Below are 15,214 nucleotides of genomic sequence, written 5' to 3'. Positions count from 1 at the left end.
CCTATTGCAGTGGAGTGCATAACTAATTTGAGAAGGAGGGTATAAACGTAACTAAGAGTTTACCATCAAAAATCGCTGACGAAAAGAGAGAAGCGTGAAACAGACATGATTTTCTATTTCTGTATGAGTACATGAGACCAAATAGCACCAAGGATCTTCTATTGACCAAAGACCTTGTGGAGGCTTTATGTACACACATAAACCTTTCAGCCCCCTATCTGTTCTAATTCGTAAATTTTTGCAAATCTTTATTTATGGGTTTTCAAAGCTTTTTAATTACACAAACGATTTAAAGACCAACAATAAATATCCGATATTTCTTCCAACACCTCATCATTCCTACCTCGTATTTATTTTTTAAGCAGATATTTATTCCTTTTTTTACTGTTTGCTAAAATTCACGCATGGCTGAGCAATGAAAATATGTGTTTTTTCTTTTTTTGCAGAATCGTGAAGTATCTACTGCTGTGGCAAACAATTTCGTTTTTTTGCGCTTCATGACTTCTTGGTCTAACCGTTTGTCTGACTGCTTGTCTTGTTCGGTCTACGGGCCCCGAAGTGAGGGCGTTAAATGCCAAAATGCAAATGTGTGCCCGAAACAACTTTTAACACTGTTGTTAGATGACGCAAATGTCCGTCCGACAGTCGATAAAAAAGTTTGCGAACAACGTGAGTATTTACATGGAATTGTTGCGTATTTGTGGAGTGCGTAATGCGTAACTTGTTTGTTTTTTTCTGTTTTTTTTTTTTTTTTTTTTTTTTTTGTAAGAGACAACATTTCAAGACATCGAGGGGTAATTGACATTTTTTGGATGGGAGGTCCATGAGATTTAGGTTATATTTTGTAGTTGTGTGAAATAAAAAAGTGATAGCGATTTTTCGGTACGCCTTGATATATGACTCAGAAAGCACATGTGTGTGAAGGGAAATCAGGAGTTATTGTTAAGCCTAGTTTACACATCATGCAAAAGTCAAAATCTATGTTAAAACCAGTAAAGAAAGTGTTAAAGTCGGGCGGGCCGACTTTATGATACCCTACACCACTTTGCTAATTTAGTAGAGCTCCACATAACAATTAAAAGTTTTTATGGGAGAATTCAATCATACACGCTATGATTATAATTATAATTTAAAGTTCAAAGGACTAAATATGCCGAAGCATTTGTATCTTTTAAATTCGGAATTGTATTGCCCATTTGGTGCACAATTAATTTGAAATCGGATAAAGATATATATGGGAGCTATATCCAAATCTGAACGATCTCGATGAAATTTGGCAATGATATTTCTGAGCTGTATTTGATATATTTCCCTGAATATCGTTGTTACGGAGTGCATATTACGGTTGTGGGTAACAAATATAACAAATCGTATGAACAATATATATGGAAGCTATAGCTATATCTGAACCGATCTACACCAAATTTGACATACTAGCTTCTAGACTCAATTCGGTCGTAAGTGCCTAATTCCATCCTATTTGGATAAATATTAGACGTTTGGTGCAAAATAAAAAGTAAATCGGACGAAGTTATATATGGGAGCTATATCCAAATCTGAACCGATCTCGATAACACTTAGCAAATGTATTTCTGAGCTGTATTTGATATATTTCACCAACTATTGTTGTTGCAGAGAGCAAATTACGGCGTCGGTGGACAAAAATAACAAATCGGATGAACAATATATATGGGAGCTATAGCTATATCTGAACCGATTTCGATCAAATTTGGCATACATATTTTCAGGCCTAATTTGGGTGTATATTCGAAATTCCATACAATTCGGGCTGATATTACACGTTTGGTGCACAATAAAAGGCAAATCGGAAGAAGATATATATGGGAGCTATATCTAAATTTTGACCGACTTTTTCCAATTTCAATAGGGTTCGTCCTTGGGCCAAACAAATGATCTGTGCATAATGCGACCTGTATTTTGTTTACAAAAAATATATGGACAGACGGACGGCCGGACGGACATGCATAAATCGACTCAGAATGTGATTCTATGCAGATCATCAAAAGGAACTATGGGTCTATCTCGTTTCCTTCTGCCTGTTACAAACAAATGCACAAAGACATAATACCCTGACCACCTTGTGGTGTAGGGTATAAAAAGAGTCAAGTAATTGAATGACTGATTGACTTACTGACTTGACGATTCATCAACGCTCTGACGAAACGGCTGAAGCTAGCTTACAATTTTTGTTGAGAGTAAATTTCGGTCCGAAGAGGTCTGATAAGGTTGGGTTTTTCGACATTCGTACTAGAACAAAAAGTATTAAAAGGTACTAATTATGATACCCTATGTATTTGAGGAAGCAGTAGAGCTAGAACTCTAAAATTTGATATGAGGGTCACTGATAGGGTGTATAATAGATGTACCAGAGGGTTCTTGGAAATTCACACTATAAGTGTACGAAAAGTACCCAAATGTACAACATTTAGTACCTTTTCGTATGGTATGTGAACGGTTAGAGGTAAAAACTTGAGATTTGTAATGGAAAACAAAATTGGGGAGTAGAGTCGATGTAAGGAGGTAGTTTTGGAAGTATATACTCATATATACGAAAATTACTAAACGGTACTTGTACTAAACGGTACAATTTGAATTTGAAGGAACAGGTGGAGATGGAATTCTGAAATTAACATTGCTGGACAAGTTGAGAATTGGGATATGAAGGCAGTTTTCGAAATTTTTACTTATGTGCACGAAAAGTACTAAATGGTACTAAATTTGGAACAATTTCGATTTGGGTAAATCGATAGAGCTGGAATTTCAAAATTTACAAATAAGATTACTATTGCATTGTAGAATTGAGTTATGTACGATGTTTTTGAAATTCGTTCTTATGTGTACTAAATGGAACTAAATTTGGTACAATTTAAATTTTGCGGGAAGCGGTAGAGTTGGGATCCTTAAATTTGACAACAACATTTCAATTGACCTATATGATGCTGGTTGTTCTGGAAATTTGTACTTTTGTGTACTAAATGGTACTAATTTAGAGTTAAATTTCTTAAGAGTTAAAATTCTTAAATTTGGAATGAGAATCACTGATGGAGTGCAGGATAGATGTTCCAAAGGGTTTTTGGAAGTTTGAACTTTAAGGTTTTCAAAAGTTCTAAAATGGTACTAAACTTCTAAAATGATACCATTTGGTATTATGTAGACGGATAAAGCTAAATACTTGCATTTTGGTATGGGAATCAAGGTTAGAAATTAAGGTAGTTTTCGAAATTTGTACTTCTGTGCACGAAAAGTACGAAATGGTACTAAATTTGGAACAGCTTGATTCAGGGTGAATGAATGAAACTAGAATTGTGAAATTCTGTATTGGGGTCTCTGTTGGTAAAAGGTTTGTCTTAAATAGGCGGTTTTAGAAGTCTGTACTACAAGCGCACGAAAAGTACTAAATAGTACCATGTTGGTAAATGGTACTAAATTTGGTATTGGGTGAAGGAATAAGTATGGAATCCTCAAATTACATGTTGACGTCTGATAGCATTTGGAATTGTGATATGAAGGTGGTTTCGGAAATGTGTGCTATAATTGTACGAAAAGTACTAAATGGTACTAAATTTGTTCTTGGTTGAAAGTATAGACATAGGATTCTGAAATTTAATATTTACATAACTGTTGGTATCTCGGGTTGAGATTTGGAGATGATTTTGAAAATGTTAAAAAGCGTGCACGAAAAGTACTAAATAGGACTATATTTGGTACAATGTTGTTTTAGGAGAACAAACAGTGCATGAAGTCTCAAAATTTGGTATTTGGGCTGTTTATGTGTAGCCTAGACATGTGGAGGTGGTTTTGGAAATGCGTACTATAATTGTACGAAAAGTACTAAATAGTACTCTATTTTGTATTGAGTGAAGAGATGGAGATAAAATTCTGAAATTTAATATTTAAATTACTAAAAATATCTGAGTTTGAAATTGGGCGGTGGTGTGGAAATGTGTTCTATATTTATACGAATAGTGTTAAATGGTACTAAATTTGGTATAGAGTGAAAGTATAGGACTGTAATCCTCAAATTTAATATTAATGTCTCTGATGGTGTTTGGAATTGAGACAAGGATGTGGTTTCGGAAATGTGTACCAAAATTGTTGGAAAAGTTCTAAATAGTACAATATGTGGTATTGAGTGAAGGTATAGAGATAAAATTCTGAAATTTGATATATAGATTACTGATGGTATCTGTGTTTGAAATAAGGCGGTGGTTTGAAAATGCGTTCCATATTTGTACAAAAAGTACTAAATGGTACAAAATTTGATATTCGATGAAGGGATAGAGTTGGAATCCTCAAATTTGATATCGAGTTCTCTGTGGGTATTTGCGGTTTTGGAAAGGTGTACTAAAATTCTTCGAAAAGCTGAAATCCCGAAATTTGATGTAGATGTCACTGTTGGTGTCTGGAGGTGGTTTGAAAACATGTACTGTAATTGTTGAAAAAATACTAAGTGGTACTAAATTTGGTATTGAGGAATGGGACAGGGCCGGAATACTTAATTTTGATATTGAGCTCTCTATTGGTATCTGAAATTGAGATATGAAGATGTTTTTTTTTTTCGAAAAAGGAAAAGCTGGAACTATTTATAAAACCTTCAAAGACTGAAAATTTAGTACGATGAATGAAGGTTCGATGAAAATATTTTGCAAAACTGAATGGATTGGTCGTAGATCAAGTAAATTAGGTCCATATAAATGTAACCTTGACAAATACCTAGTGTTCCCTGTAGATGGAGCTCCCTGCTTAACATCATTTTTGGATCTTGGCTGCAACATAAGGCTTATTGTAACTCATCATACCCATTATAACTCCCTCCCTAAGGGAAAATTCTTAAATATTCTCTCACGTAATTGATATCCCCTTTAAAATATCTCCTCATATGTCCCAACACATTAAGAATATTTGTCGAATTAACAACAACATCTTCGATCTATTTTCTCAGGACAAACATTGAGGGCGTCATATAAAGAAGAAAAAAAAAACTTAAGTAAAATAAAATAGTCGCAATTACCATCTGTAACTACAACTGTATCTGCGTTTCGAGTTTTTTTTTCGCTGCTCCTGCTCCTCCTCTTCGCGCAACATTGTTCGCTTTTATTTACTTTCAACGGAGATCAACTGCGATATTCCCCAGTTACTTTGATGTGTATCTTTCGAATCTCAAATGAGTTTTCACTATCATTTAAAACGGAGAAGAAGACGCTGACGACGATTGTATAAATATTAATGAAGTCTTTACATGGCAGAGTGGCATGGCAGCACAGTTCGTGTGTGTAACATATGCAGACAATATGAGACTAATTTTCAAAATGGGTTAAGTCACATTAAAAAAATTGTTTTCTTAAAAAAATCTCTATTACTGCATCCGTTTTTCGTTGTAATGCTAGTTAAAGTGCTAAATTTTAAATATCGCTCTGATAGAAATCGTTAACCATATGGGTATAGAAAATAGGAGAACATATCGAAACTCCATATATCTATCAGCCAATCGTAAGTTCGGAAAAAAAATACTATTTTTCTCTATAAAATTTTCAATGTAAATAATTTCGAATGACATAGGCATAGTCTGGCTTTCGATTTTCTTTCAAATTAGTTAAAAGTTTTACTAGGTTTTTGGGATAACTTCCAGTTTTTTAGTAGTGCAAAATGTTTGACTCTGACAGTATTTTAGTCTGTGCCACTACAACGCCATCTATTTGTAACCTGGAAGCGGTGATCAATCAATGAAGTGGTTTGATTCTTTGCTACATGTGGATGTTCTCATTCAAGAGATAGATGTCGTTTTCAGAATTGAATTAGTTAAGGTCAGTTACCCATCATATTATGGGAAGTGTTTTTCATTATTTCATATTTAATATTTATGTAGCATACTTTTAGGCGGCCGCAAACAATATAATATTTTAAAATATATACTGAGGTCTACTTTGCTTATATATTATTCTATACCATCCTACAAGACATTTTAATAATTATGGGTACCGTCCAAAATAATGTTATAAAAATATAAGAATTAAGGATAGAACTCCAGCCTAATGGCAACATGTGAGCTATTGGGCCAACGACATAGAAGTATAAAGGTAGGACAAGACAGAGTCAATACATGGCAACCCTGTCAAAATACCTCTGTTGTTATGATATCTTAACAACATAGTTACTAATGTTAAGTGATATAAACCGCAAAGGCAAATTTTTTTGGAAAGGTCTATGGAATAGAATTTTTCAAACTTTTGTTTGTCATTCGTTTTCGTAATTGTGGTTTTTATATTAGAATGCCTCTGTCATAAGCCGTTACTCTATGTATTGTAGACACAAACCATTTGCTTAAAATGTATTTTATCTGGACCTAACATTTTAGGTCTTTGATAGAGCCATCTGTCTGTCATTTTCGAGTAGTGATTAGTCCATTCAATGGTTTGTTTCCTGGCTAAATTTTAGTATCCCCATGCAGGTGCTATGTATTTTTAGATCAAGCATTTGTTGAAATTTCTCGAAACATAAATTAAGTAAAGTGAGAGCGACTTTTGAGGAAACCATATATACTTAGAAACACTTTATTTTATAAAAACTTTATACTATACTTCTACTACACTTGTGATATAAATATATTAATCTATGAATAAAGGGTTGAGGGCAGATCCTCAGAGTATGCTTCAAAATTTATAAAAATAAATGTTGTCGCTTTACATGTGATTCTAACAAACTTTCAGTCTATTTTGGCCCATTCCCGGCGAAGCGCTTGCTTGAGGTGATCGACACTTTGAATTTTTTTAGGGCCAACCTTGCTTTCCAAAGTACTCTAGCCATAATAGTCCAACGGATTGCTATCCGGAGATTTTGGTGGCCATTGTGCGCTGGAAATGAAGCGAGGAACCTTATTTTCAAACCATTCATGGGTGGCGCGTGCGTCCTGTTGAACTGTCCAAAATGTTTGCGTGCCCAAGGCTTTAATACACCTTCCAGAATATTTTCGCGATTCTGATGCCACGATCGATTAATACGAGCGGAGAGTGACCATCGGCTGTTATAGCGGCCCACACCATCACCATGGCTGGCGCCGGCGCTTGAGTTCTGGTGGCCAACGGAAGGTGCACATTTTCAGCTGACCTCTTTGGCAAGTAAACACGATAATTTTGTTTGTTTACAAACTGCTGGACAACGAATGTTTTCTCATCGGAGAAAACAAAATTGGGCAGTTCACCACTTTCAGCCAGGCGAATCAACTCTTTAGCTCTTTTGAGTCTATTTTTTTCTGTTGCGGTGTAAGTTCTTGCACTTTTTGGATTTTCAATGGCTTTATCCCGAGCTCATTTTTCAGTATTTGTCGAATGGAATATTGCGATATGTTCAGCTCACGAACCATTTTTCGGCCTCTGCGACGCGGGTTTCGATTAAGTCCCTTCTTTACTTTTCGAACCTTTTCTGCTGATGTTGCTGTTTTCTTCCGTCCACTTCCTTGACGTCGGGCTACGCTACCACTACGAGCGATGGTACGAGACAAAAAAGATTTATTCTCATTTAAATACTTTGGTAGGCCATAGATTGTACCTCACTCATATTTCAAAAGTTTCCAATTATTGTTTTAGCGAGGTAGGGATCTTTGCTAATTTAAATTTTAATACATCTATCCAGTAGAAGGCATTTTAGATTCATTCTGAGGATTTTCACATTTCCCTCTAATTATCCTAAATGCTGCTGATTTCCCCCTATTTTCATTTAAAATATTTTATAAAATTAAATACAATTCGAGTCATTTTCTGCATTTAATCCATTTCTCTCAGCATCTCCCCTCAAGTCTTTTTCGACTCACATCTCCTGTAGTTATCACCGAATTGCCATGACAGAGAATACCCTTTTCACATTAACATCCACGGAATCATACATATGTACATAATTTCATACATTCGACTCATTGGCAAAGCAAATAATGAAAAGAAAAAAAAAGCAACTACAACAAATAATTTTCATTTTCTTTTCATCAGAAAAACAGAGACACCAACAACAACAACTCCGCAGAAAATAATAACAGACGGAACATTAAATGAATGATGGTAGTCTTTTTTTCTTTTCTGTTTTTTGAAGAAAGCTACGATCTGAACGATGACACTTATTAAGGCAATTAAGAGTCAGTTTTCTGTTTTTGTTTTCGCATTCGAACAACATTTTATGACATGTGTTCGTGTTGTTGTGGCAACTACCGCTGACATTTGTTCACATCCAACAGGTTGCAATGAGAAAGTGCAAGTTTGTAAAATGTTTCCAACCTTTTAAGGTATGACTTGGAAATAATTGTGATTTCTGAGAACTGGACAGCAGGGGACACAAGTGAGGCAAATTACAAATACGGATCGATAGCGTCTGAAAATCCGACTTGTCTACAGAGACCTGAGAAACAGCACGTCTATAGAGAAGACCTGAGCAACAGCACGTCTATAGAGAAGACCTGAGAAACAGCACGTCTATAGAGAAGACCTGAGCAACAGCACGTCTATAGAGAAGACCTGAGCTACAGCACGTCTATAGAGAAGACCTGAGCTACAGCACGTCTATAGAGACGACCTGGTCTTCAGCACGTCTATAGAAAAGACCTGAGCTACAGCACGTCTATAGAGAAGACCTGAGCTACAGCTCGTCTATAGAGACGACCTGGTCTTCAGCTCGTCTATAGAGACGATGTGGGCTTCAGCTCGTCTATGGCGACGATCTGGGCTTCAGCTCGTCTATGGCGACGATCTGGGCTTCAGCTCGTCTATGGCGACGATCTGGGCTTCAGCTCGTCTATGGCGACGATCTGGGCTTCAGCTCGTCTATGGCGACGATCTGGGCTTCAGCTCGTCTATGGCGACGATCTGGGCTTCAGCTCGTCTATGGCGACGATCTGGGCTTCAGCTCGTCTATGGAGACGATCAGGGCTTCAGCTCGCCTATAGAGACGATCCGGGCTTTAGCTCGTCTATAAAGACTCCCTGACCCTTCAGCTCGTCTATAAAGACTCCTTGACCCTTCAGCTCGTCTATAGAGACTCCCTGGCCCACCAGCTCGTCTATAGAGACTCCCTGGCCCACCAGCTCGTCTATAGAGACTCCCTGGCCCACCAGCTCGTCTATAGAGACTCCCTGGCCCACCAGCTCGTCTATAGAGACTCCCTGGCCCACCAGCTCGTCTATAGAGACTCCCTGGCCCACCAGCTCGTCTATAGAGACTCCCTGGCCCACCAGCTCGTCTATAGAGACTCCCTGGCCCACCAGCTCGTCTATAAAGACTCCCTGGCCCTTCAGCTCGTCTATCGAGACTCCCTGACCCTTCAGCTCGTCTATCGAGACTCCCTGACCCTTCAGCTCGTCTATCGAGACTCCCTGACCCTTCAGCTCGTCTATCGAGACTCCCTGACCCTTCAGCTCGTCTATCGAGACTCCCTGGCCCACCAGCTCGTCTATCGAGACTCCCTGGCCCACCAGCTCGTCTGTAGAGACGCCCTGGCCCACCAGCTCGTCTATAGAGACGCCCTGGCCCACCAGCTCGTCTATAGAGACGCCCTGGCCCACCAGCTCGTCTATAGAGACGCCCTGGCCCACCAGCTCGTCTATAGAGACGCCCTGGCCCACCAGCTCGTCTATAGAGACGCCCTGGCCCACCAGCTCGTCTATAGAGACGCCCTGGCCCACCAGCTCGTCTATAGAGACGCCCTGGCCCACCAGCTCGTCTATAGAGACTCCCTGGCCCACCAGCTCGTCTATCGAGACTCCCTGACCCTTCAGCTCGTCTATCGAGACGCCCTGGCCCACCAGCTCGTCTATCGAGACGCCCTGGCCCACCAGCTCGTCTATAGAGACGCCCTGGCCCACCAGCTCGTCTATAGAGACGCCCTGGCCCACCAGCTCGTCTATAGAGACGCCCTGGCCCACCAGCTCGTCTATAGAGACGCCCTGGCCCACCAGCTCGTCTATAGAGACGCCCTGGCCCACCAGCTCGTCTATAGAGACGCCCTGGCCCACCAGCTCGTCTATAGAGACGCCCTGGCCCACCAGCTCGTCTATAGAGACGCCCTGGCCCACCAGCTCGTCTATAGAGACGCCCTGGCCCACCAGCTCGTCTATAGAGACGCCCTGGCCCACCAGCTCGTCTATAGAGACGCCCTGGCCCACCAGCTCGTCTATAGAGACGCCCTGGCCCACCAGCTCGTCTATAGAGACGCCCTGGCCCACCAGCTCGTCTATAGAGACGCCCTGGCCCACCAGCTCGTCTATAGAGACGCCCTGGCCCACCAGCTCGTCTATAGAGACGCCCTGGCCCACCAGCTCGTCTATAGAGACGCCCTGGCCCACCAGCTCGTCTATAGAGACGCCCTGGCCCACCAGCTCGTCTATAGAGACGCCCTGGCCCACCAGCTCGTCTATAGAGACGCCCTGGCCCACCAGCTCGTCTATAGAGACGCCCTGGCCCACCAGCTCGTCTATAGAGACGCCCTGGCCCACCAGCTCGTCTATAACGACTAACTGGCCCACCAGCTCGTCTATAACGACTAACTGGCCCACCAGCTCGTCTATAAAGACTCCCTGACCCGCCAGCTCGTCTATAAAGACTCCCTGACCCTTCAGCTCGTCTATAAACACTCCCTGACCCTTCAGCTCGTCTATAAACACTCCCTGACACTTCAGCTCGTCTATAAAGACTCTCTGACACTTCAGCTCGTCTATAAAGACTCTCTGACCCTTCAGCTCGTCTATGAAGACTACCCGGCCCACCAGCTCGTCTGTAAAGACTCCCTGGCCTACCAACTTGTCTATAAAGACACCCTGAGCCTCAGTTAGACTATAAAGACTCGCTGTGCCTCAGTTGGTCAATAAGGACGTTATGAGCTTCAGCTCGTGTATAAGGACTACCTGAGTTTCAGTTCGTCTATAAGGACTCCCTGGCCCTTCAGCTCGTCTGTACTAGCTCCCTGGTTATTTAGCGCGTCTGTAAAGACTCCCTGGTTATTCTGCTCGTCTACAAAGACTCCCTGGTTATTCAGCTCGTCTATAAAGACTCCCTTCGGCTTCAGCTTGTTAATAAGGGTTCCCTACGCCTTCAGCTCATCTATAAAGACTCCCTTCGACTTCAGCTCGTCTATTAGGACTCCATGAGTTCCAGCTCATCTATAGAAGACTCCTTGGGCTCCAGTTCGTCTATAAAGACTCCGGAAGGTTCAGCCCATCTATTAAGGCACATTTAGGCACATTAAACCCCCTGACCTTCAGTTCGTCTATAAAGAATCCCTGAGTTTCAGTTCGTTTATAGAGACTCCCTGATCATCAAATCGTCTTGGATTTTTTTTTTAGTATTCTTTTCTTGATCGGACCACCTCTTGAAAATTTCATTCACCAATTACCCAGTAATTGATAACAATCTTTAAGTCGACCACAAAATGTATTTTTTTTCTGGGATTATTTCTTTTGCACTTCATCCTCAATTACAATTGAAATGATTTAACTCAGAAGCAATAAAAGCCCACGAGAATTCAAAACAAAACTCATAAAATTGCGAATTAAAAAAATATATTCATATTTTTTTTTTTTTTTTCATTATTTTTGTTTAATGATCTATGTGGGTCGTCGCTTCGTTGGTCGCATTGGAGATAATTCATTCAATTCCATTCATTCATTAATTGGAAACATAAATAAGCACAGAGTCTGCCTGCTATACGGTTAGTCTACATGGAGCTGGGGCTATCAGTCTGCCATTAACCATACATGCAACAAATACACCAAACGGAGTGAGGAGAGGGGGAAAGGGGGTCCATCAATACCCCCAAAGGAAGGAACGAATTTAAACAGACACCACAAGTATTTGATGAATGTGATAAACAACAATGGAAAACCGGTTACCTGTAAGCTTCGACTTAGCACTGCTAACCCGCATACATGGCTGCAGCGATAAGAGTAGGAGAACCATAACAAGCCTCCACACAACATTGTTTACCAAAAAAAACTACAAAAATCAAACACACACACAGGCTCACTCAGATAACCACAAATAAGTATCTAACCACCATTCCGATACCTTTTTTTCGAAGTAACATGGTTTATCTCTACTCTACGCAAGGTATGCTAAATATGTTTGGAAAGACAGACAGATAGACCGACCGACCGAACGACTAACAACCCGACTGACACACATTGATTAAACAAAACAGCCAAAAATGTTTGACTTAGTTAAATATCATGGTTTGGTTTTTTTTCTTTGTTTGTGAGTACCGGCAACTCTCCTGTACTGCTGGAGGTGGTATTTTATCCGGCTGCCTGTCAAACGGCATTGTGGCAGACCACAACAATTACCAAAAAATCAGCATAATTTGCTTGCCACTGAGCACTCTTGATGAGGTATGAATGTGTGTGAGTGCCGGGTGACGACCGTAACTGTCGTTAGGAATTTGTGTGCAATGGAAAACATTGTCGGAATTTTCGCATTCAAATGCGATTAAATAAAAATAGAATAAAATGCATTCGATGCATAATGAGATGAAAGGGTTTCAGGCAAGAGAAAATTGGAAAACCTGACATAGAGATAGAATTCTATAAAGGATTTGGAACTTTCTTATAAAAACTCCCTGGGCCTCAGCACGTCTATAAAGACTCCCTGAGCTTCAGCTCGTTAATAAGGACTCCCTGAGTCTCAGCTGGTCTATAAAGACTCCCTAAGCCTCAGTTGGTCTATACGGACTCCCTGAGCCTTCAGCTCGTCTATAAAGACTCCCTAAACCCCAGTTTGTCTATAAAGACTCCCTAAGCCTCAGTTGGTCTATAAAGAATCCCTGAGCTTCAGCTCGTCTATAAAGACTTCCTGACCTTCAACTCGTCTACAATGACGACCTGAGCCTCAGCTGGTCTATAAAGACAACCTGAGCCTCAGCTGGTCTATAAAGACAACCTGAGCCTCATCTGGTCTATAAAGACAACCTGAGCTTCAGCTCGTCTATAAAGACAACCTGAGCTTCAGTTCGTCTATAAAGACAACCTGAGCTTCAGCTCGTCTATAAATACTCCCTGAGCTTCAGCTCGTCTTTAAAGACTCCCTGGCCCGCCAGCTCGTCTATAAAGACTCCCTAGCCCGCCAGATCGTCTATAAAGACTCCCTAGCCCGCCAGATCGTCTATAAAGACACCCTGGCCCGCCAGCTCGTCTATAAAGACACCCTGGCCCGCCAGCTCGTCTATAAAGACACCCTGGCCCGCCAGCTCGTCTATAAAGACACCCTGGCCCGCCAGCTCGTCTATAAAGACACCCTGGCCCGCCAGCTCGTCTATAAAGACACCCTGGCCCGCCAGCTCGTCTATAAAGACACCCTGGCCCGCCAGCTCGTCTATAAAGACACCCTGGCCCGCCAGCTCGTCTATAAAGACACCCTGGCCCGCCAGCTCGTCTATAAAGACACCCTGGCCCGCCAGCTCGTCTATAAAGACACCCTGGCCCGCCAGCTCGTCTATAAAGACACCCTGGCCCGCCAGCTCGTCTATAAAGACACCCTGGCCCGCCAGCTCGTCTATAAAGACACCCTGGCCCGCCAGCTCGTCTATAAAGACTCCCTGGCCCGACAGTTCGCCTATAAAGGCTCCCTGGCCCACCAGCTCGTCTATACAGACTTCCTGGCCCACCAGCTCGTCTATAAAGACTCCCTGGCCCACCAGCTCGTCTATAAAGACTCCCTGGCCCACCAGCTCGTCTATAAAGACTCCCTGAGCCTTCAGCTCGTCTATAAAGACTCCCTGGTCCACCAGCTCGTCTATAAACACTCCCTGACCCACCAGCTCGTCTATAAAGACTCCCTGGCCCACCAGCTCGTCTATAAACACTTCCTGGCCCACCAGCTCGTCTATAAACACTCACTGGCCCACCAGCTCGTCTATAAAGACTCCCTGGCCCACCAGCTAGTCTATAAAGACTCCCTGGCCCACCAGCTCGTCTATAAAGACTCCCTGGCCCACCAGCTCGTCTATAAAGACTCGCTGGTCAACCAGCTCGTCTATAAAGACTCCCTGGCCCGCCAGCTTTTCTATGAAGAGTCCCTGGCGCGCCAGCTAGTCTCTAAAGAATTCCTGGCTCGCCAGCTTATCTATAAAGACTCCTTGCTTTCCAGCTTGTCTATAAAGACTCTCGGCGGCCCAGATTTTTTTAGCTGATCCATTGTCGTTCTTTTTCAATATTTTTATTTAGAATCTAAATACGAATGTCAGTATATACCTGGTTTCAAGTTTTTTTTTTAATACATACACACATACTCTTCGAAAAGTACAAACTTACCAATTAATATTGATGGCTCCATGGCTGGCTGTTACGCTAACGAGGTATTTAATGTTAATCCTTTAATTGGCAATAGATTTGACGATTGTTGGGAATGGTTGAAGGTTGAATTTTATTCATTAATCACAATTTTTAAATATTTTTTTTTTTTTCAATTTCAGGCAGTTATAAACTGCATTATTACAGTTTTAATATTTTGGAATATTTTGCAAAATAATATTTTTTTCGGAAATATTTTTTTTAACTTTTAGACACACACACGGATGCTCACAAAAGCAAAAAATATTGATTACAAAATATAAAAATTAATTAAACAAAATTTCCATAAATAAAACATAAATTCCATGGAACATCAGCAACAGCTGCTACGGGGTTTTTGCATTTCGAACAAATCACTTTATTGAATTTATTTCCAATTCCATATTTTTTGGAACTTTTTTTTTGGCAACGCAATAAAACTTTGTTGCCGTTTTGTTGGCATTTGACCACATTGAATTTCGGCTTGATATTTGTCGGCAGGTTGTGCCGGTCACTTATTTCCGACAGACGTATTTTTATTTTCATTTAATTTTTCATTCAATTTCCTTTTGCAGTGCGTTATTTTCCCGCGCTCAACCGTTACCCGATTCGTTTTGACGTTGGCCAAACACCACAAAATAGTAAATAAACAATTTGGCTGTTGTTGTTGTTGTTTTACTGCTACTCTGTTATTGTTGTTTTAATTGTTATCGTATAAACAAAATCACGTTTCACACATCTGAGGCCTGTGGCTGGCATCGACAACACCGACATGCATTGAATTTTTGATCGCAAGGGGGAAAGGAGGGGGTCTTTGCACAACATATATAACCATAAACTTGGTGCATGCAACCGACCACAACACAGCTCTCTAACAAGCTATTCCATTAAACTGCTCGC

General features: G+C 41.0%; 1 protein-coding gene across 9 annotated transcripts in view; it reads right to left on the bottom strand.

Moving 5' to 3' along the window:
* The window catches only part of LOC101893112 (dystrophin, isoforms A/C/F/G/H), a 752,562-nt gene that overhangs the window by 718,058 nt on the left and 19,290 nt on the right, over nt 1–15,214 (bottom strand). The window contains exon 1 of one of the 9 annotated variants that reach the window (XM_059123287.1): nt 14,297–14,543. The exons of the other annotated variants lie outside the window; for them this stretch is intronic. Within the exon in view, the coding sequence (XP_058979270.1) occupies nt 14,297–14,318 (22 nt within the window). The 5' untranslated portion in view covers nt 14,319–14,543. Of the gene's footprint in view, nt 1–14,296; nt 14,544–15,214 lie in introns of those variants that run through there. 9 annotated transcript variants of the gene reach the window in all.

The sequence above is a fragment of the Musca domestica genome, unplaced genomic scaffold (genome assembly GCF_030504385.1).
Source record: "Musca domestica strain aabys unplaced genomic scaffold, Musca_domestica.polishedcontigs.V.1.1 24, whole genome shotgun sequence".
Lineage (NCBI taxonomy): Eukaryota > Metazoa > Arthropoda > Insecta > Diptera > Muscidae > Musca > Musca domestica.
Note: the sequence above shows the minus strand (reverse complement) of the source record. Positions and strands in the feature narration are given on the sequence as shown.